General features: G+C 42.8%; 1 protein-coding gene across 1 annotated transcript in view; it reads left to right on the top strand.

Moving 5' to 3' along the window:
- The window catches only part of FAM13C (family with sequence similarity 13 member C), a 115,021-nt gene that overhangs the window by 61,576 nt on the left and 32,758 nt on the right, over nt 1-20,687 (top strand). The window contains exons 7-10 of the mRNA XM_053948764.1: nt 6,412-6,450; nt 11,229-11,285; nt 12,938-13,136; nt 17,606-17,727. Coding sequence (XP_053804739.1) covers nt 6,412-6,450; nt 11,229-11,285; nt 12,938-13,136; nt 17,606-17,727 — 417 coding nt within the window. The remainder of the gene's footprint in view (nt 1-6,411; nt 6,451-11,228; nt 11,286-12,937; nt 13,137-17,605; nt 17,728-20,687) is intronic.

Here is a 20,687-nt window from a genome sequence, read left to right as displayed (position 1 = left end):
TATTCGGGGGCTTGGAGAGTCTGTCTCTGTACCCAAAATTTAGGCACAAGTGGTCACAGGCATCAGTCCTGCTGGGCTATAAATACTGTGGATAATATCCTTGGGTGGTGTAATTAGCAAAGCTTTGCATGGCCCCTGGGACATCTGAGAGCAGCCTGTGGGTGTTTTCTGCTGGTGGTCAGAGGGTAGAAATACCCAATCACAGGTTTTGTAAACTAGAAAGAAGCTTAGAGAGGATTCATGGCAAATCTGTTTTTGATGTTACCTGGCCTGTCCCTCAGATATCAGTAGGACTAATCAGTGAGTGTCACGTGGTGCACAGTAATGCCTGGGGGGAAGGCCAGGTGTCCTCTGAAAACACATAATTGCTGATAATGGAACTCTTGGACAATGCTAATTAAAGAGGTGCTTCTGTATGTCACTGAGAATAAGCTCTGAAATTAGACAGCAATTGCTTTAGATTGGTTTTGATACATGTCCTCTAGATTGGTATTGATTTTGTTTTATATCATTCTGGCTTCTCTGCTGCTGGGAAGATAAAGCTACAGGTGATGAAAGGTAGTATGAACCGCTCTGCTAGTTACATGGAGGAGAGTGAGCAAGGGCTGCAAAGTACCTCACAGGTGCGTGCACTGCTACAGGCAGACGTGAAAAAAAGACAAATACTGAAGCTTTTCAGGTATATGACTCTGTGAATAGATGTTTGGAATGAACATAACATCAAAATTAAAGATATGTGTATATTTTTCCTCTTGCAATATTGAGAGGAAAAACTGGTTATGAATTAGTGCTGTGTTGAGCCTAGCCTGACTAAGGTGAAAACCTACTGGAAATAGTTTTGTGATCTGTGACGGTATCAAATTATCTGCAGAGAATCACTGCAGCTGAGTAGGAGCTCAGTCAGTAGTACCACTTGGGCTGGTACAGCTGGGCTTATCATGCAGCCCTGTGAGTGCTGGATGAGGACTCTTGGGCATCTCTACAGAGATTTTCAGCTGATGGGACTCTCTTAAACAGCTTGTTCTTCAGTACCAAAATTACAGGCTTGGATCTGTATTTCCAGCTTAGCACTCCTCCTCAGACCAGAGGCCTGTATGACATGAGCTGATGCTGTTTGAGCAGGGCACCAGGAGTGATGTGACCTTCCAGCAGAGCTTGGTGTGGGCTCCCTGCCCCAGCAATTCCCTGTGCTGCAGGCAGCTCTCCCACTGCTGGTGCTTGCTCAGCTATGTGCACCTGGGCTGCAGAAATGTGATCAAGTTATAGGACTGTAGAGGTCCACAATCTGCAAAAAAAAAATTGTCTAGCTCCATGATATTTTCCCTTTAAAGGAGCAGGGATCTGTGCCTCTTGAGCTACAGGGTAGATGTGCCCCCCTCAGTGCAAACTTGGATGTGCTGTGGGAGTGTGTATGGGGTTCATGGGCCTACTGCTTAAAAGGCTTGAGCCAGGAATTATGTGCAGTTTGATTGCCCACTGAAATATCTTCAGAAAATATATATATTCATGCCCTGAAGGTCTCTGCAGGTGCACCAAGCTTTACCCAACCCAACAGAAAGGCACCTTATGGAATTTCCCTGGCCTGGATTATGAAACTGTGTCTGCACCTATGCTCAGCTGGAGTCTCTTCCTGCATGAGCCTGTCAATTCATTTTGAGACACACAGCAAAATCAGCTGAGTGCTGTTTCCCCCAGGTTGCCCCTCTCAGATGATGTCCTAATTAGGTCACAGATGTAGAAGCTGGATTGAATGCTCACCAGTCAGCTCCTACATGTAACTGCTGTATTTTAGTTTAATTTCTCCTGAGATGTTTGCTGGTGTCTTGGAGAATGTTGCCCATAAAAAGGCAGGCTGCTCGTCAAGAAACCAAGTCGGTGAACACATGAATATTTTGAGCTGCAGCATGTAGCACTCAGTATTTATCACTACAGGAGAGAGCATGTGACTCCTCTCTCACATGGCAGCTTCTTGGTTTATGCCTTACACATTGGATAGCAAAAGTATCCTGCAGGATCACTTCTGAAGAAAGGGCAAGGCACTGGAGCCATCCCCAGTGCTAACATTTTGCTGCAGAATGATTCCTGCCTTTACCCCTCAAGAAAATCCTGTGTGTGGGAAGACAACAGATTTGTTAAAGTCAGAAATGAGTTACTGCTTTACTGCCTAAAGAAAAGTCAGAAGTGTGGCCTCAGAAGCAGCAGCGTGACGTGCCAAGGAAGCACGTTTATCTGTTCCTCAGAGCAGTGGAGCTGAAGGTGTTCTGTTCGTGGCAGCAAACGCTGTGCATGCACACAGGTGGGACTCTGCACCTCCTTGTGGGTACAGCTCGAGAGGGAGGCGAAGCACGGCTGGAGCACTTCAGGGTATTGTTTCTTGGCAGGAACACACATGCTCCAAGAAAAACAAATTTGCTCAGTATTTTTATGAGTCTCTGAGCTCAGCCAGGTCTGGCAGGGATGACTTGACTTCATCCAGAGAGACAGTAGTGGGGAGACCATTCCAAGTTTCCCTTTATTTGGGTAGTGGAACATGAGTAACTTCTTCCCTGAGCTGGAGGGCGTTGCCCTGGGCTCCTCATCCTGCAGTGTTCGTGTCACACTGTGCCTCTCACATCCTTCCACAGTGCCCAGGGAAGCTCCTTTCTATGGCCTGACTGCACTGCAAAATATAATTGCCTTTGGTGCAGCAATTCCAGCACAGGCACTTGGGACTCTGTGGAATAACAAATAATAATAAAGAAAATAGTCTGGCAATAAATGCTAATCACACCCTATAGGCTTGCTCTGAGTTTTTCATTAGGTAGTAGATATTACTTGCAAAATACTAACTTTTCCAGAACCTTAGAGAGTTAGAGTTCTTTGTAAATGTGTAATTTCCCCTTTAAAATACAATTTATTTCCCAGTACAAATTCTTCATTATTCTGTAGTTAGAGTTGAAAGGCCTCATCATTTGTCTGAGTCAGAAACGCCCTGAAAAGAAAACAGTCATTTAGTGAGATGAGCAAATTTGGGGAATTGAGGCAAAGGTTCTGTTCTGCAGGTGAACCCAAAGATCCACAAAGCCTGCAGGGATGTGGGCGTGGGGAGTGTGTGACTTTTTAGACAACTGCAGCTTGGAGAGCTTCACTATTCCTCCTTTTTTTTTTTTGTGACATTTTGATTGTTTTTCTCTCCTGTTCTGCTGAAGCCAGAACTATTTCTGCCCACTTTTGCCTCACTACCTCTCTCTCCTTTTGCAGACTTACACTGCCTTTGTAAGGTACTCACTGCCAACTAATGCTGTTCTGAGCTTATGAACATATAATTTATTTTGAATATGTGTCTCTGTTACATGCAAAACCAAGCTGGATTCTTGTTTCATTCTCCTTGCTGACGTAGCAGTAATTCTCCTGATGGTACAAACCAAATAAAGAATGGAATTTCTATGCCAATCTATTTGTCAGTCATAAATAGGCAATATATTAGTCAAACTTCCAGAAGAGAATAGCAACATATTTCTGAATCTTGGTATCTCTAAAATGTATGTAGATGTTTGCTTTGGGGATCTCTGGCATTTTTGTTGTCAGCTACGGGCTGTCATGTGATGTTTATGTTGGCTAGAGCAACACTTGGCAAAGGAGGGTAAGAACAAAACTGGGTATAAAATGGGAAGCTTTACTGCAGAGAAAGTGTCTTTTCCTAGACATCGGATTTGCAAAAATATGAATCACTGAAGCTGTTCAGAAGAAAAAAGGAAAAACTGATTTAAAAGCCTTTATTTTCAGAATTTCAGAAATGCGTGTTCTGATGAATTCAAGGTAAAAAGTCCTTAAAAGTTTATCTGTTATTCCATGGGGAATTTCAAAGCTTACTTCACACATAGGTGTAGCTTCATTTTCATTGAGACTTCGGGATGATGAGAAGCTGGCATGTCATCTGAATGTGGTGATGAAATACATCTGGCACTGAGAATTTCAGTGTGCTCAAGAGTGATGTTCTACAGCATTCTGACCCTCACTGCTTGCACGCCATTACTGAAAACAAGGAGCTAACAGCAGTTTTAGGTTTTCTCTGTGCCTGGGACTTAGAAGGAAGCAGAGATGCAGGTTCAAGCACCTTTGGCTCTCCCTTGTGAGGCCAGAGGCTCTTTGCCTGCTCTGGTCTCACCCTGAGCACATGGATGGGAAGCAGGTGGAAGGAGCTGGGGTCAGCCAAGAGGGCCCAAGCCAACATCACTGTTGAAATGAGTGTTTGCCCCTAAAGACAAATTACTTTCTACTGTAGTTCCTCTTATGTTCCTCAGGAGCAGGGTGGCTCCATTTATCTGACAGGGGCATTGCTCTGAAACAGGCTCCTGAGTTTGCCTGGCCTTTACTTATCTGCATGTGTTATTACTATGCCTGTTTTACATGAAATTTCATTTTGTTGAATGCTTTCACAACCTTTCAGGAAGAGACTCTCCACTTACACTGATCAGTGCTATCTTTAAAACTAGTTGAAGTTTGGGAGCGAGCTGCAATGTAAAGTGCTTCCCTAAAGGAGATTCAGCAATTGCTGTTCAGCACCAAAGTCCAAACAACAATAGAAAAGTGATGATGCTTTCAACTTGGCCTCAGTCCAAAGCATCCCTGCCTTACAAACTGATCTTCAGTCCTGTTATCTTCCCAGGAATAACATCAAAGTGCTAAAGTGCATTTGCACGGGGAATGAATTTGCAGAGAATTAGACCTTGACTTGTGCACCCACAAATGGAGAAGTCATGTTTGTAAGAGCTTCCTTTGTTGTGGGATGTATGTAGGTACCCAGTCCCTTAAATTCTACTCTAGCCAAGCTGTGATGCTTGTCAATGTGATTTGGTGATGAAATGTAGTGATTCCTCTATGACACACTTGAAGTGCTAGCTGTGAACCCAGCCTAACCGTTCCAAATAAGAGTCAAGCATTCACTTAAGCATTCTGGAACATATTCCTTAAAAATAGTCACTTATTTTTAATGGCACTCTACTTATTGAGGATGTAAATTAAGCTTTTACTTCCCACACCATCTAGATGAATACCTTTGTTCAGTTGCTGTCCTGCAAATAAAATAGCAATAAAGTTTGTATTTGTATGGTCAGAGCAATAGAACTGGAAATCTTCCGTTTTAAGGCAGGATTTAATTACTACCTATTAAATTTAGCTTTTCTGTTCATCTTGCTCTCACAAAACCTGCTCTCTGAAGGGCAGAGGTCCCTGCAGACTGGCTGTGATGTCCTGATCCCCAGGTAACTCATGCCATTATGCACACTGATGTACATGTACAGATGTAAGAAAGCACAGAGCAGGCAGTGTGTGAGAGGTAGGGAGGCTGGGAGGGGGGAAGATGCGATGCACTGTTAGTGCTGCTGGTGAAAGAAAAGCCATTGTCAGGGCTGTGATTCCTGGCTGCCACTGCTGCCTGGGAAATGTGTGTCAACACCACGCAGAGGCACAAGCTGCTGCTGCGGGGAGGAGGAGGAGGAGGTGCCTCTCTTTATCCCTGCTCGGCTTGATGCTGGCGTCTCAGAGATGCCTTTGTCACAAACAGGAGTGCTCACAAGGCGTTGTCTGCTTTGCTTTCTCTCCCCCAGCCCAAACAACAACAACAACAAAATCCCATCTCTGCTATGTAGCAGTGAGATTGTTTGCTGGTCGGATTTTTTTTTTTTCTTTTTTTGCTGCTGTAAGATTCCAGGATGATCCAAGAGTGTTGTTTGCTGGATTTGAGGGGTGTTGTTGGAGGGGGAATTCCACTGCTGCCTCAAACCCAGCAGTTTGCAATATCCTGAGCTGACCCTGCTGAATGTATTACATCAGGTCAGAAACATTTTGTTGCAGGAGCACAGCAGCCTATGCCTTTCACAGGAATGGTTTCATCTACTGCTTGCTGTTAGCTTAATAACCTTTTCTTACTTGTCCTTTCTGCCAGATATTTTTTTCCACAGAATCCCTTGGGGTTTGGCCATGAGCTGAGCATGTAAGACACCACTTAACAAGAAAAACCTTCAGACAGCTTAGCTGGGCAACCCTATTTAAATAAAAAAAACCCTATGTTTGAAGAGCAAACATTTAAAGGACAGAATGCCAAATAGTTGTTTGTAAACCTAAGCCTTTATTAACAGCACAGTTACAGCTATAAAAGACGATGATCCGAGCCTCACAGTCTACCTGCACCCCTGCCTGAATTCTGGGTGCTGCTGGCTGGGCTTTGTGAGTGTTGTAGGACTAATCCCCGTGGTTTCTTGATTATGAGCATGTGCAGAGCAGCCCAAGGTAGAGCTGTGCATGTAGAGCGAGCACACAGAGACGTGCCTCGCAATGCCATGTTTGTGCATGTGTTCCTACAACTGAGGAGGATACAGGGAGCCTGCCTGCCTTGCTGATTTATCTGATGTTTTCTTGTTTCTGTTTCAGCATTCAGGATAAGTCCTTCAACACGACAGCTTTAGCAGAGTAAGTGAACACTTTAAAGATGTCCTTATTTTTAAACAGGAATGATGAGTTTAGTTACCGTACAGGATAATTGTAAGTGGTATGTGAGAAGTCCCAAGCTGTCTGTCACATATTTGGAGTTTTCTGTAATCTAAATATATTATTGCCTGTATGGGAAGGATTGCATAAAGCAGCTGCCTTTAAGTGCTCTGTGACTATTTAGCAGTGAAATACCTTTTTTGGGAGAATATATGCTGGGTGCACATCACACATGTTTAAGTGCATGATTTTCAGTGTCGGATAAACCTCCTGTCAAAATATTGCTCATTTCTGATACTGATGATCCTGTCAAACACAAGCATGTCTGTTTTCTAAGGACACATGGTCTGTACTTACCACAAGCATTGTTTGGAAAAAAAAAAGCCATTAGGAAATATTTTGAAAAATCCTGATACATTATTTAGACAGGTCAAGTACCAAAAATGTCATTCTTTTGTTATCCATTCCATAAACTCCTTAGATGGCCTTTTGTATATATCATAATCATAAGGATGTATATGTTGATTTTTCTTGTTGTTTTACAGAGACGACAGAACAAGGGAGGACATTAGAAAGTTAGAAAGGCAAACCCTCTAGGAACTATTGCAAATGAAATGGTCTTTGTCTTATTTTAGTCTAAGCCATTTCAATATTGGTGTTCTGTGCATTTTTACTTTGCATGCTTTTGATTGTTTCAAAAGCTTTTGGGGAATATTCAGCAGCAGTAAGGAGCCAAGCTGTTTTTCAGGAGGAAAATGATGTATGGATTTTTTTATATATTAGGTGAGTTTTATGAGCTAAAATGCTCATAATCTAAAACACCCCAGCTGGACAGTCAGCTGTTTGCTGAGTGCTGTGGGGACAGGGGACACTCTGAAAGCAGGCCAAATTTTAATCATCTGAGCCATCTCTGAGTGTTGTCATAACCTCTACAGGAAAAGTAATATTTCAAAGTGATCTAAATAATTTCCCTCTCTTATATTGCTTTATTTGCTTTTATTTCCTTGCTTTAGTTAATATTTAATTTAGTCACACTTTTTGTGTGACTGGAGCAGATATGGAAAGATTGAAGAGAAGCTAATAAATCATGGAGGGTTTTTTTGTTTGCTTGCATGCTTGTTTGTTTTCATTTCCTGTGTTCCTGTTAGTTACGTGATGAATTTTGGTCTGTAAAATTATGGGTTGCTCCCCCTTCACAGAAAAATGGCCAGATTACCGAGAATATATTTTTAAATATTTTTTTCTCCTTCCCTTTTCTCTGTCCCTAAGTACATCCATTGTTTCCTGTAGAGATTCCCCTGGAGCAGTCCCTAAGCCTGCCTCCCCCCTGAGGTTTCTGGGACCTGAAGGTGATGGCTTTTCTCTGTGGGGCTTCATGTTAAACCAGGAGGGTATAAAAGCTGCAAGTGTGCTGCCAGCCCTGCCCTTGGGGAGATGGAGAGGGGTTGGATCTCCCTCATTTCAGCTGCTGTTGGTTCTTGTTTGTGGGATTTCTTGTTTGATCTTATATTTCCAAACAAAGGGGTACAAACGTGTTTTTAGAAAGGAAAGGGAATGAACAATGATGCCTAAAAAGCATTGTCCCATTGAACAAACTTGGTTTCCAGACTTGCCTTCCCAAAATCTCGTTTGGAGCCGTCCCCCAACACCTGCTTTTGAGAGCTGCTGAGGATACACAATTCTTACTGATTTCAGCTCTTATTGTTTGTGTTGACCATCTCTGAAAACAGATGAAAATAGATTTATTTAGCAGAAGAAAGAGAGAGTTTGCCATGCACATCTAGACAGCCTCATTTAACAATTTCTGTCTTTATTTGTGACAAAGCCAGGGCTTCCTGAATGGTATCAAGCCAGTGGTACAGCACTTTCAGGAACATTTCTCCAGACAAGGCGAGCGCCTGGGGGTGCCAAGCTCCCAGCAAGCCGTGCATGCAGCCTGGTTTGGGAGCTGCTCATGTGAGCTTCTGAAAGGTCAAGTGAGCAAAAGGGAGCAGTTCTCACCCTGGTCTGAAATGGCTCCTGTGGGAAGGTGAAAATGGTAGAAAGTTAAACAAGCTGGTCCCATTAATCCAGAGACCCTGCAAGAAACACAGACTATCCAGAGTCAGAGCAGCACTCCATCCAGGCTGGGATCCCATCTCTGACCTGACTGGTCCATGCCATAAGATCAATAATGGATGTACATTTAAGAGATATCCATCAGTCAGGAGCTGGATTGGGCACTGAAGGGAGAGGATTCACATCACTGGTTTTGTTAAAATACAGCTCCTACCCAATGTAAGCCTCAACCCATTAGGATTTCTGACCTGAAGCTGTTGTGGCATATTCTCTGGTGGTTTGGGAGTGAGGAAGATGCTGCTGCAGTTTTTTGGTTGGTGGGAAGTCTCTCTGCTCCATGGCCACAAACTATCAAAAAATGTACCAAACTCTCAAATATCACCCAATCTATTAAATACAGCTAAAGCTAGACAGCAAGATTTGCAAGTTGGTGAAAGGAAAGGAAAGGAAGGCGTGCATGTTTGTTTTGATATGTGCAGACAGGTGCATTTCTTTAAGAAATCAAGGTAAAAGCACTCCATGCTTCAATGATGGATAGTTGCATTATATCAGAAATTCATCTTTTTAAAGGTCCTGCTATGGTCCTATCCTCAAACACTGTCTTGTGTGGGTGAGCTCTCAGCTTCCTGTTATTATTTATTCTTGCACAGACAAAAATTTCTGTTGGAAATTTTAGTGTGTTGTTTCTGAACTTCTCCAGGATCTTTTGAATTTCATGATGGTCATTATATTCTCTGCCTCATTATTGCTTATCTTTGCTATCTGCTGCCATCCAGTTACTCAAATACATTTTGTCACACTCAATTATGTTGTTTATAAGTTGTGTCTTGTTTTATGACTTCTATCAGCTGCTGGGTGCTGAGTTAGGAGCTCTGCTTCTCGAGATCACCTCCTTACAGCCAGCTCAGCTCCACCAGTTAAGGAGAGTGCTCCTTAACTGGACTTGGCTTGGCCACTGGACTTGTGCTCAGCCATCCATTGTCCCTCCAGAGAGTGTCCCCTTTGCCAAGGTGGTCTTTCAGGACTGAAGGCTGCCAAGTGAGGTGACTGGTGAGAGAAGGGGGAGCAAAACTGGTGGCAGAGCTGCTTCCTCCCACCTCCTCTCTCTGAGGCACACCCAGGAGAGAGAGTTTGTCCCTTTAGGGATCCCTGGACTTTGCTGGCTGTGGTTTGGCCCATGGTGCACACCCCACCTGATGGCACCTTCTCCTGTGTCTGTGCTGGGAGCTCTGTCCATCCAGCTCTGACCTTGGCACTGTCTCCTCACAATGCATTTTCTTTCTGTTGTTTCGTCCCTCTAAAATATTCCTTCTAGTTCTACAGCCAGGTTCCTGGTTCCTTTCACACTGGGCTTCCTTATTCAACCCCCCAGTGTGGCCTGTGCCCCCCCTTGCTGTTTCTTGTGAGGCAGTCAGGTATTGGCCAGAGGGGAAGGTGTGACTGGCATCCGGAGGCAATCACATTTCTACAGTGAATTTTTCCATTTTGCACATCAAGCCCTGTCTTCCATCCATCATCCCACTTTGCCATGTGGGGAAAGCTGCACTCATTGCAGGAATATTGTGTGATTAGGGTGATCTGCCACTGTAGTTCTCTGCTCCACTTGTGAGCAGCAAATGCTTTCATGCATATGCTGATGTATTCAGGAAGTGTAAACACTCGAGTGGCCCTTTAAATATTTTCTGCTGCAATCTGACTTTTGATATAGACACCAGCAGAAGACTGGTGGGGAAGAGGAATATATTAAGCCCTTGCCATCAAATTGCAATGCAGAGCTATGAATGTGTCACTTAATGTATTCTCTTTGTGGGGCAGTTCTCAAAATTTAACAAGTCAGCAAAAGTACAGGCTGCTTCCCCATAATGAAGAGATTCCTCTGCCAGAAAACTTCAAGGGATCCAGGCCTCCTTAGTGTCTGTGCCCTGTGAGTATGATCAGAGGGTGAGGAGAGGGCCCCGACTTTACCCCAGCAATACCAGGCTCGGTGTTTGCATAGTTTAGAAGTGCATGCTTATGGATGCATGTTTATCTGAAGAAAGACTGCTCATGGGCTTTGCAGGTTAAATCACCCTGCAGAGTTCAGCCATGCAGCCACAGTGTCATGATCAGCTCTCAGTGCTTGTGGTTTAACATATTTATCCAGACTTCTCTTTTGCCTTAGGACAATTCTTTTGTTTGTAATTTAAAGGAAGTAATTGATTAGGATTGTTCAGGCATCTTAAAAAATTCTGCTAGTTCACTTTTTGAGACTAACTCTCACTTCATAATTTAGTTGGGGATTCTTTTTCCTGTGGCATAAAGGGTGACTGCACTATCATCATTAATATTTTTGTGAGTTTGTGAGAAAAACATCCTTAGTTATGTCTAATTATTTTTGAGGTTAATGTGAAGTATGCTATAAACAATTAGAATACAGAATTTCTTGTAATTTTCCTGTGATTTCTATGGTAACATCTGAATTCCTTGTAATTATTTCCATTTTTCTGAAAATGATATACCAAATTGTGCACTCTTAACATCTCAAATCATCTTCTTCCTCTGAGATTTGGACTATCATGGAGCAGCTATGGCATTAAATGACCCTAACTAAAGCATGAGGAGAAGAAGAAATGTGTTTATAGTTTGAGCTGTACTGTAATGTTATTAAAAGCTGTTTCTGCAGCTGGCAGAAAGCCACTAATTATCTTGTATTCATTTTCAAGGTGTGACGGGTTTTCAGACTCTGTGCATGAAGATCAAGCAGGCAGTTCCAGTCCCAGGTACTCCCCTGTAAACTTTGTCTGAAATCCATTGGCAGCAAGTGAAGCTGTGACTGCTTCTGTTAAACCATTGGAAAGAAACCTTTATTCTCAAGGGAAAGCAGAATTTCTGGGGTATTACCTGCAAAAGCTGTTAGTATTTCTGGGAAATACATATTTATCTCATGCACTTTTGTGTGATCAATATGAAGATTATTTACTGTTGTTATTATATATGTAAATATGTTATAGTCTGTATTCTTAACTTCACATCCTACTCCTGTCATTGAGATGCAGCTGTGGTGCTTATGCACTGAATTTTACTGTACAGCAGTTGGTGCAAAGCAGTAGTAAACAGAGCTTTGCAACCGTGCAAGGATATGCTCATTGCTGAGTGTATCTGGAAAAAACCCCTTTAAATTGGAATTTAACTGAAGTATTCTTGAGGCTTGCCTCTCTCCTGGCTATGTTAGTACATATGGATTGCTAGGGTATGCAACTTGACCTTTCAGGAAGATCTTAAAATTAGAGGATACCTTAAAAACACTTGTGCACATTGTTGGAGTGCCTGTGGGCTATAAAGCTGTAACTATAACAACTGCCTTGGAGCACACTTGCAGGAGGCATGGGCAGCAATGCTGTTCAACTCCACAGGCACCCTGCAAGCACCCATCTGGATGCTGATGGGCCACAGATGGAAAGTGAGTTTGGCAGCTCAAAATCCTTAGGAGAAAACATTGAAGTAGCAAGTTATGCTTTCTGGAAAAAAAGGAAAGAAATCTCAGGGCATCTAATTCAATAGCCCTTGACTCCCTCAGCCATGGAAGTTTCACACCAGGAGAGAGGTCATCTCCCAGCTAACCATTAGGGTGCTGCTACCAGCTGGAGCTAACATCTGAAATCCCACCTGAAAACCAGGCTCCAGCCAGGGATTTTGGAGCAGCAAAGCCACTGCCAGCTCCTGAGGCAGCCTTGCCTCCTGCACTGCGGTAACTTGGTGGTGCCACGGAGGTGCTCCCCGTGGAAGGCGTGAGAGCAGGCTAAGGCTGGAGTGGCTGGGTGTGGGTGACACTAGCAGGGTGGACAGGGCTTGCACATTGTAATTGTGCAATCATTGTGGATTGAAAATTCTGTCCCAGGTCCCAGATGAAGCATCCATGAGTAATGGTGTCTGTTTAGGCCACCAGGTGTGCTCTTACACAGGAGGATGTTTTCTCCAAACACATCTCTGGCTGTTCAGACCTTACTTTGAGTGGCTTCCTCCTGCCCTTTGTGCAATGGCCCTCAAAGCCAGAAACCATCAGAAGGGAAGTATGTTCTAGAGAGGAATTACTGTCTGTGATGATATTTTTGTGAGGTTATATCTTACTGTGAATCATTGGGTGGGGAAAAGTCTTCTGCATGGAAAAGACAGTTTCAGATTTTATTTGGGGAATGTGAGCTGTAGGTCTGAAGCCCAAGAGTGCCTCTAAAGCTAACATTCAAGTAGCTCCACAGCTGAGTGTGTAATAATGCTAACAATAGTTTAGATCCATAACTGATGTGTAGACCACTAAATTTAGTAAAAGCAATATGCCATAAATAACTAAGAACTTGTTGCTCTTCTTCCTTCATAATGTTTTGACAGGTGTCTGAAATCCTGCCTGATGCATTTCAATTTTATTTTCTTACAGAGACGATGATAACAAAGAAAATTACCCGGACAACTCTGCTGTCTTAGAGGAAAGGCAGCTGCCTTTGCAAGACACCCAGCAGCACAAGCAGCAGGTTTTAACTGACTGTGCTCTAAAGCCTGAAATGGGCAACTTAAAGCTGAGGAAACCTAAGCCCATTGCAAAGCTAGAAAATGGAAAAAGCCATGAGGAAAGTCAGGTAAAGAATTAAACTTAGCAGGGGGAGGCTTGTGGCACAATGTCTAAGCAACTTTTGAAATGCAAAGAGGGGCTCCCTGGTAATTCATGGTGTGATTTGAGACCCTACAGTAATCTACCCTGACTTCCAGGGACCTGCAGTCTGCAACACTCCTGTAATAACAGTTTCTTTCTGCTGGGGAATTGCAGAGAGGGTTCTGCTGCAACTGCTTTCAGAAGTGAGTGGAGAGCATAGCTGAAGGTGTGCAAATATTTATTTAGACAGTTTCTGTTTTGTTTATTTGATCAGTGATCTTTTACTGGTAGTTTGGTTTCAAATAGAGGGATTTAATAGTTTTCTTTCATCTTAAAATCTGTTTTTCTCATATTTAAGCAGTCAGACCATAGCAGTGCAGTACCACCATCTTCCTAGGTTGAGCTGGGGGGAGCAGAACTGTAAATTTTGTAAAAGGTACTAAGGAGGACTAGAAATGAGGAAACTCCTGCTGCTGTCTCTGGAGGTACATTTGCTCTGTTGACTCTAGAATTCCACCTCTCAGCAGCTGCTGAAAATGCCTCTGTTCTTCCCTGGTGCTTCCCAAGTTGTGTTGGATATGCAGTGTAAGGGGTAGAGCTCTGGTGCAGATTTAACCCCTCAGCTGGAAATATTCTCATATTCAAGATAGTTAATATTAATATTGGTAGATTTGTTGGTCTGCAGTAGGCACAAGGCCTGACATCTGCAAATACAGATGTCTGTATTTGCATAAAATTGTGCATACAAATACAGATGTCTGTATTTCCACCTCTTTGCTGTATAATGTATTTGGCTACTTTTTGTCTCTCCACCCTTCTTTTTTGTGGATAGAAATTTGCAGATCTCTTTCTGAAGTACCTCAAGCCTGTCATAGACTAGGAATTATTTTGGACCAAGTTTCATAATTTTAGACAGAATGTCTTACCTTCTAAGTGAGAACGGTCCTTTTTGAATCCCTGAAGAAAAATTAAAACCAAATGGCAAATGGTATTATCAGAGTCTCTTTCAGAATATCAATGTCAAACTCTTGCCCTAAAATTCCTACCTGTTCTAGAGCTGATCCAGAAATAAAGCAATAACTGGGAGGTTTTTTTTGTGACTGTACTGCATTACTAGGAAATATTATTTAACCTGCAGGGAGATGAGGTGAGCATGTTTATCAGCTGAGCAGAAAAAATGATGGGAATTTTGCCCTGTGAAGAGCAAGTGGAGGCAGATAAGGAAGAAGAGTCATGAAGAAGCTATAAAAGGGGCAAGGTCTGTCTCAGAGGACATCTACTGCTTTTTCAGCCTCTTCTGAGCCCCCTGTTTGTTTCCTGCCTGTACCTCTCACCCATCAAAAGCCAGCACAGCACAGATTTGCTGCTCTGGGGCATTTTACATGGCCCCAAGGGGTTAACTGGAAATGGTGAAATTATTTAATGGGAAACTTTTTGAGTATATAATTAGACTGCCATAAAACACCAGCACAACCTAAGTATGCAGCCTCTGGAAGGAAAAGCGGTGCCAGGCAGATAATTTTGACATGGCTCAAGGGCTTGAATTAGGAAAGACAGAAGTGATGAAACACTCTAACTGCATGAACCTTCCTTGGTGAAACCCTTTGCCACCAAGCCACTGGATGGGATAAGTGATGGGACAAGCTCCCCAGCAGCTGACAAACAGCACTTTCTGAGCACATGCGTTTATGAAAGAAAAGCAGCATGCGCTGCACATCATGATTGAACTGTTCATCCTTGTTTTCCTGAGATTATTAGCAGTGCTTTTTCAGTAATCTCCTCACTTCCCCAGCCTGACTTCTCTGTGGCATGAGAAGGAATGACACCAGAGCAGTGACAGAATCTCTGTTAAAGGTGTTGCTCTGATAAGCCAAGGAACTCTTGGTTACTCCCTCTTATGTGTTCTAAGCCCGTAAGTTTCTTTTACAGAGGATTGTCCCTTTAAAATTAGAAGAGGCTATTGGGAGATGACTAAGTTTGCTGCATGTGTTGGAAGGATTAAAGTCTCTTTGGATGGAAACCATTTTGTGTTGGAAGGATTAAAGTCTTTTTGGATGGAAACATAGTTGTGAGAATCCAAGGGGTTTCCATTGTAGAATGTTTACTGAGAGGGAACAGACAGCTGTAATCAAGTAGAGGAAAGATGGGATTTTTGAGCTTCACAAAGCTCTCAGCTGAAGTGTGATTCCTGTGCCTCTGATATTTTTGGCATAAGTGTAGCCCTGTGGTCATGTGCCTTTGGTCTTCATGAAGAAAAGGTTATTAGATTTACACTGATGATTAAAAAACCCAAGTGTAATAAAAGAGCAGCATCAGGTGACTTCACTTGACCGCTTATCAGATGGCAAAATGTCACCAGAGTAAAGCTGTGCTTTGCATGTTGCCTGCAGTTATTTCCTGGGGGCAGGAGGTGGCTCTGGAGGCAGCTGTAACCTTTCCAAACAGAGTATGGGAAGAGAGGAGGCTGCTGGAATGCGACTGCACCACTGTATTCCAGCTATTTGGTTTCACCATTCCCATGGTTCCAACAGCTTCTTTAGCAATTCTGCAACACTCATCTATAGGAAATCAAGTTAATTAGGATTTATTTGACTTCAAGTGGTGAGGAAGCATATGCCCAGAACATACTCCAGGGACTCAGTGTGAGAACAGATGGTGAGGAACAGAAAGTCTGCTTTCCTTGCCCAATCCTTTCTCTTGTCACTCACCTTTGGTGCACAGTCACGAGTATGGATTCTTGAATGAGTCATCCTCAAATTCCCTATTGATACTGGGACAGATCCCAGGACACCAAAGGACACCAAACATCCTAGCTAATAGGCAGAGACAGTAAAAGTTCAGCTTTCAAGTCTTATTATCAAGGTAAATGGCTATAAAAATGATGGCTTGACAATCAGTGACTAAAGATGACAATGCTGAAAACCACTGAGTAAAGTTTTGTATTTTGAGTATAAATGAAGTGTACAAATTGCTTGTATGTCAAAGAACTTCCAATAACTTGACATTAAAATTATGATTTTAAGTGCACAGTAATCAAAAAGCTGGAGCTGATATTGACACATCAGCTGCAAAAACACATGAGCACATCAGGCAGTCTGGAAGTTTTGCTTTGGTCTCTGGGTATACTCTGCTTATGTTTATTATGATGCAATTTCACTGTAGAAGTCACCCTCTTTAGTGAAATATAAACAAAAATGCAGTAGAAGATGGGGCTCTGCAGTAGGTGCCTGTGACACATCAGGATTTCACTGCTCTTTAGAAACACAGATTCCATCAAGGGTGTTTCCCTAGTGTTACTTGTTAGCACCCTAATGACATGATTTCTGAGCAGCAACAAAGACATAAAAGAGAAAAAAAAAAATACAGAGACAACCCAAAGCCACCCAACTCCTCTAACATCAAGCCTGCAAGCAAGGGCTTATTGCCAGCACTTGCTCTTGTCCTCAGCTTTCCCCTTCATCAAGCAGAAAGCACCTGGAATTGCCATGTTCTCTCTGCCCTGCAAGTTCCCATCTGAAGAGTCCTACCCAAACTTTTGACTTCCATGCATCCAGTCAAGCTTTGAAACTGGAGCAAAGTCAGGTACATTGCTTTAGCAGGGAAGGGAGCTCTGTTGCTTTGCAGAGCGCATTGTATTCTACTTTTTAAACTATTAGACTAAAATATTTGATTACAAAAGCTAATAAAGAGGTAGAAAAAAAGTCCCACTTTGATTATCACATTTTCAAAGATCTTAATTAACTTATTTCATTGCAATACAAAGGAAATATTACAACCCATTTCATAGGTAAGGAAATTAAGATCTGCCAAACACATCTTTTCATAGCCCTATAACTGGTTTTCAAAAACTTGGAGTTGAATGGATACTTTTCTCATTCCTGTTCTTTTACTCAGTTTTTTGGACTAAATTGCCTTTTTTATTTTCTGTGCAGCAGATTGGGTGATGTGACTTTTTTCCCCCTAACTGCCTTTCCCTCCTCCCAGAGTAATACTCTATTCATAAAGCTACACATATGCTAGGAAAAGAGGCAAATGGTTAAATTTTACATATCTAATTTAAGTGAACTGCACTTACCTTTGTCAGCCAGATTTTTTTGATGATACCCAAGTCATAAAATCTTACTGACATGTGAGTAAATAATTTCAAATGAATTCTTTGTATAGAACCTCTTAGCACTGAAGCTGAAATCTGTTATTTAAGTAATAAACAGAAATGTTACAGTCTGCTTTGGTGTCAGAAACTGTTTTCCAGTGAAATAACACGCTTCTTTGTTTAGAACCTTTTATCTCCTGTGTTCTTCAGTTGTTTCCAGATTATTACCAAAAAATAACGAAGATCCTCAACCAGCATCTGGTCTCATGGAGCATTTCTTTCCTGAAGCAAAATATTTAGCCAAGCTTGGATTGGTACTGACAGGGCGCATTCAGCTTTTCTTTTTGTTTCTCTTTGTGCAGGAGCTGGAGTGTGCATTGCCAGGCCTCTCAGAGTGGCAGGGGAAGGCTGGATCCTCAGCTAATAACTATGCACAGAATGTGGCTTTGAAATGCCAGGAAGCAGTCGTGAGATTCCAACCACGGTAAGACTTGGGATAACACAGCACGTTTCACTTCTGATTAACTGTAGGAAAGGCTAATTCATTTGCTGCCTTCTGCATAAAATATTCAGACTCCTGGCTCTTGTTGGCAGTGTATTCTATATTTATACATCTAGGACTGTTTGGAGAAAGTGAAAGGGATAAAGATAAGAATGCAAATTTTATCATTCTTTAAACCTCTTACATCTGAAGCGGAAAGAACATCCTTAGTTTAGAAACTTCAGCTCCTCTGTGCCAAGTTTCAAAAATACTTCTCCACTTCTTTTCTTTTCCTCAGTGCTGAATTGCCTCTTTTTCTCAGAGCTGCATTCTCTGAGCAATGGGAATGGGAACCTTCACATCTGTTTATAGCAAGGGCACCTATCCATTTATGTACAGTTTAGATTCTGGGTGCTGTGGCAGCTGTGCTTGTTCTGGTGCTGGGAGGGCACCGTGTGCTCAGGTCTGGCATTAGCCAAGTCCTGATGGCAGGTAACTCAGCTGGTGATGAAGTAACTCAGCTGGTGATGAAGTAACTCAGCTGGTGATGAAGTAACTCAGCTGGTGATGAAGTAACTCATCTCTGGTATGTACTGGAAGTCACAGTTTCTACTTTCATCCATCATGGCCATGCAAATGGCTAAAAATGGGGTTTCAGCTCACCCAGCTGACCAGTGAAGGTGTGTCCTGAGGATAAGATTTAGTCCTTACTAAATCTAGGGGCACTGCTTTACAAATTTCCCATGTTCAGGTGCTGGTTTGGCTCTGCTTTTCTATGCACATAGTTTTTGTCAGGTGAGCCAGGTCTCTGCTGTTTGTCTTGATGTGCACGACAGCCTTGGTGCCCTGTGGCAGAGTTTCTGGCTCCCTTTGGAGGGTCTGAAGCAGCAGCAGCAGTCCATCCCAGGGATGCTCAGTGGCTCAGGGCACAGCTGGTTGACAGCTAGAGCTCTGTGGCTCAAGGTTTGTTTGCAGTCAGGAGAGGGACAGCAGTGACAGCTGCCATCCAATGGCACTTTGCTGCTTTGTGTGACATTAACTGGTTGTTTTCTCCGCAGCTTTTAGGAGGCAACATTGTAAATGATCTTAATTTGTGCACTCAAAGGAGGGTTTAGCAGAATGAAAAAGCATTTAATTAGCTTGGACAACAAAGTGCTTTTGCCTTCCAATGCTTGTATGTGCAATTGAAACACGGCATCTCAGGAAGTGTTTCAAATTAGGAAGCCTGCCTTCTCTTCTGGCATTCCTTATGTGAGGAAAGAATCCCATGGACTTGTAAAGAGGATCTTCCTGAGTGTGGTGTCAGACAGTCAGACCTACCCAGTGGCTGTGCTGATGAGGTGCTTGTGTATGGGTAGGTAATAAATAACTGGTTAATTTTGAAAGGAACATGGTGAAAGACGCAAAGACTTTAAAGATAGGAACCAGAGTGGAGTGTGCATGAATAAAACAGCAACCACAGCACAGTTCTCCTGTCCACTTCAACTGTTTGGCCTTTTTAGTCTGCCTGGTACGAAACCATTTTTCACTGTGCTACTTATTCTTGTTTAACACCACAGTAGCTCCTTAGAAAGTCTGCTATCCAAAAGGGCTAAATCTATTAAATAAAGATGCCTGGATTTACCATTCTAAGTGCTGTGCAAGCACAGTCATCAAATCTCAATTCTGGCCATGTTTCAGTTTGATTACATTACAAAAAAAAAAAGTAGGTGACTTTACTTTCAAATAAGGAACTTCAAACATAAACAAGCATTGACATGTGGTCTCTGGCCTCACACACACACTTTATTTATTCCACACACTTTATTTATTTCAACAGTCCTAGAACCAACGCTCCCACCACCCAGCTGTGCCAGGGCACTTCCACTTACCTGTGCTGGAGTTCCCAGCTCCAGTTTGAGGATTGCTGTGTCTGGTGACCCCTCCTGAGGGTCACCACCAGCTGCCCCCTCCCTGTGCTGCCTTGGCAGGGCCACAGCAGGTGACAGTCAGCAGCAGGCTGTGACACTGCTGCCAGGGCATGATGCCCTGCCTTGTTTTCTGCCCTCTCTGCTGTGGGACACGCAAAGGTCAAGCAGTCAGTGTTGGCAGCAGGCAGCAATTGTAGCTGGATTTGGGTAAAACACATCTGCCAGCACCACAAAACCCAAGTTTCACTGTCTTCCCCTGGTTCTGCTGGGCTGCTGGTAAAATTAGCAATGCTTTGGGACACGACACCTGCCTGATGTCCCTAAGTCGAACTAAAAGCTCTCTGCTCTTTAGGAGGAGAGGGGAGGGACACACTGCTGCAGGGGTGTCCCTATACACCTCTCACCATATTTCAGATGTGTAGGGGAAGGACAGGAGAGAAGGATTTATTTCTGTCTCAAATAAAGGATCAAGGTTGATTGTTTCTAGTGCATCCTGTTGTTACTTCTGCTTTAACTTAATTGCTCTGCTTTTAGTCTCATTGGGGATTAAAGGCCTAAATACCTCTGAACTCTACAGAGGTTTTTAAGAAATCTGTGAGGCAGCTAAAAACCAGATCATTTGAACTTGTCTAAATATGCATTAGAGACTGCTGAAATAAGAAAGACTTTTCAGTTCAGCTCCTCTTAAGCAGAATAATCTAAGTTTAGTATATTTTAACAAGGGATTCTCATAAACAGATGTGTGACAGACAGAGAAGAACAAACCAGGCCATGTCAGAGCAACAATCCACAGAATTATGACTTAGAAGTATGTATTGTTTCTTTGAGGGGGTACTTTCATTTTATGGTAACCACTGAAACAATAAAGGAAAGTTTGGTGGGATTTGAGGGTAATGGAAGAGTAGACTTGCAGGGATTTGCAGCCAGAAGGATAAGGGAGTAGTGTCTTTGGCTAAGCTGTACCTGACCTGTGAAGCAAGGGCTTCAACCTCAAGAGGTGCTTATCATGTATGATTTATGAACATCAGCGTCAATTTAGTAGATGAAATGCCA

The sequence above is a fragment of the Vidua chalybeata genome, chromosome 8 (assembly GCF_026979565.1).
Source record: "Vidua chalybeata isolate OUT-0048 chromosome 8, bVidCha1 merged haplotype, whole genome shotgun sequence".
Lineage (NCBI taxonomy): Eukaryota > Metazoa > Chordata > Aves > Passeriformes > Viduidae > Vidua > Vidua chalybeata.
The sequence above is the reverse complement of the archived record's forward strand: the minus strand, read 5'-3'. Positions and strand labels throughout refer to the sequence as shown.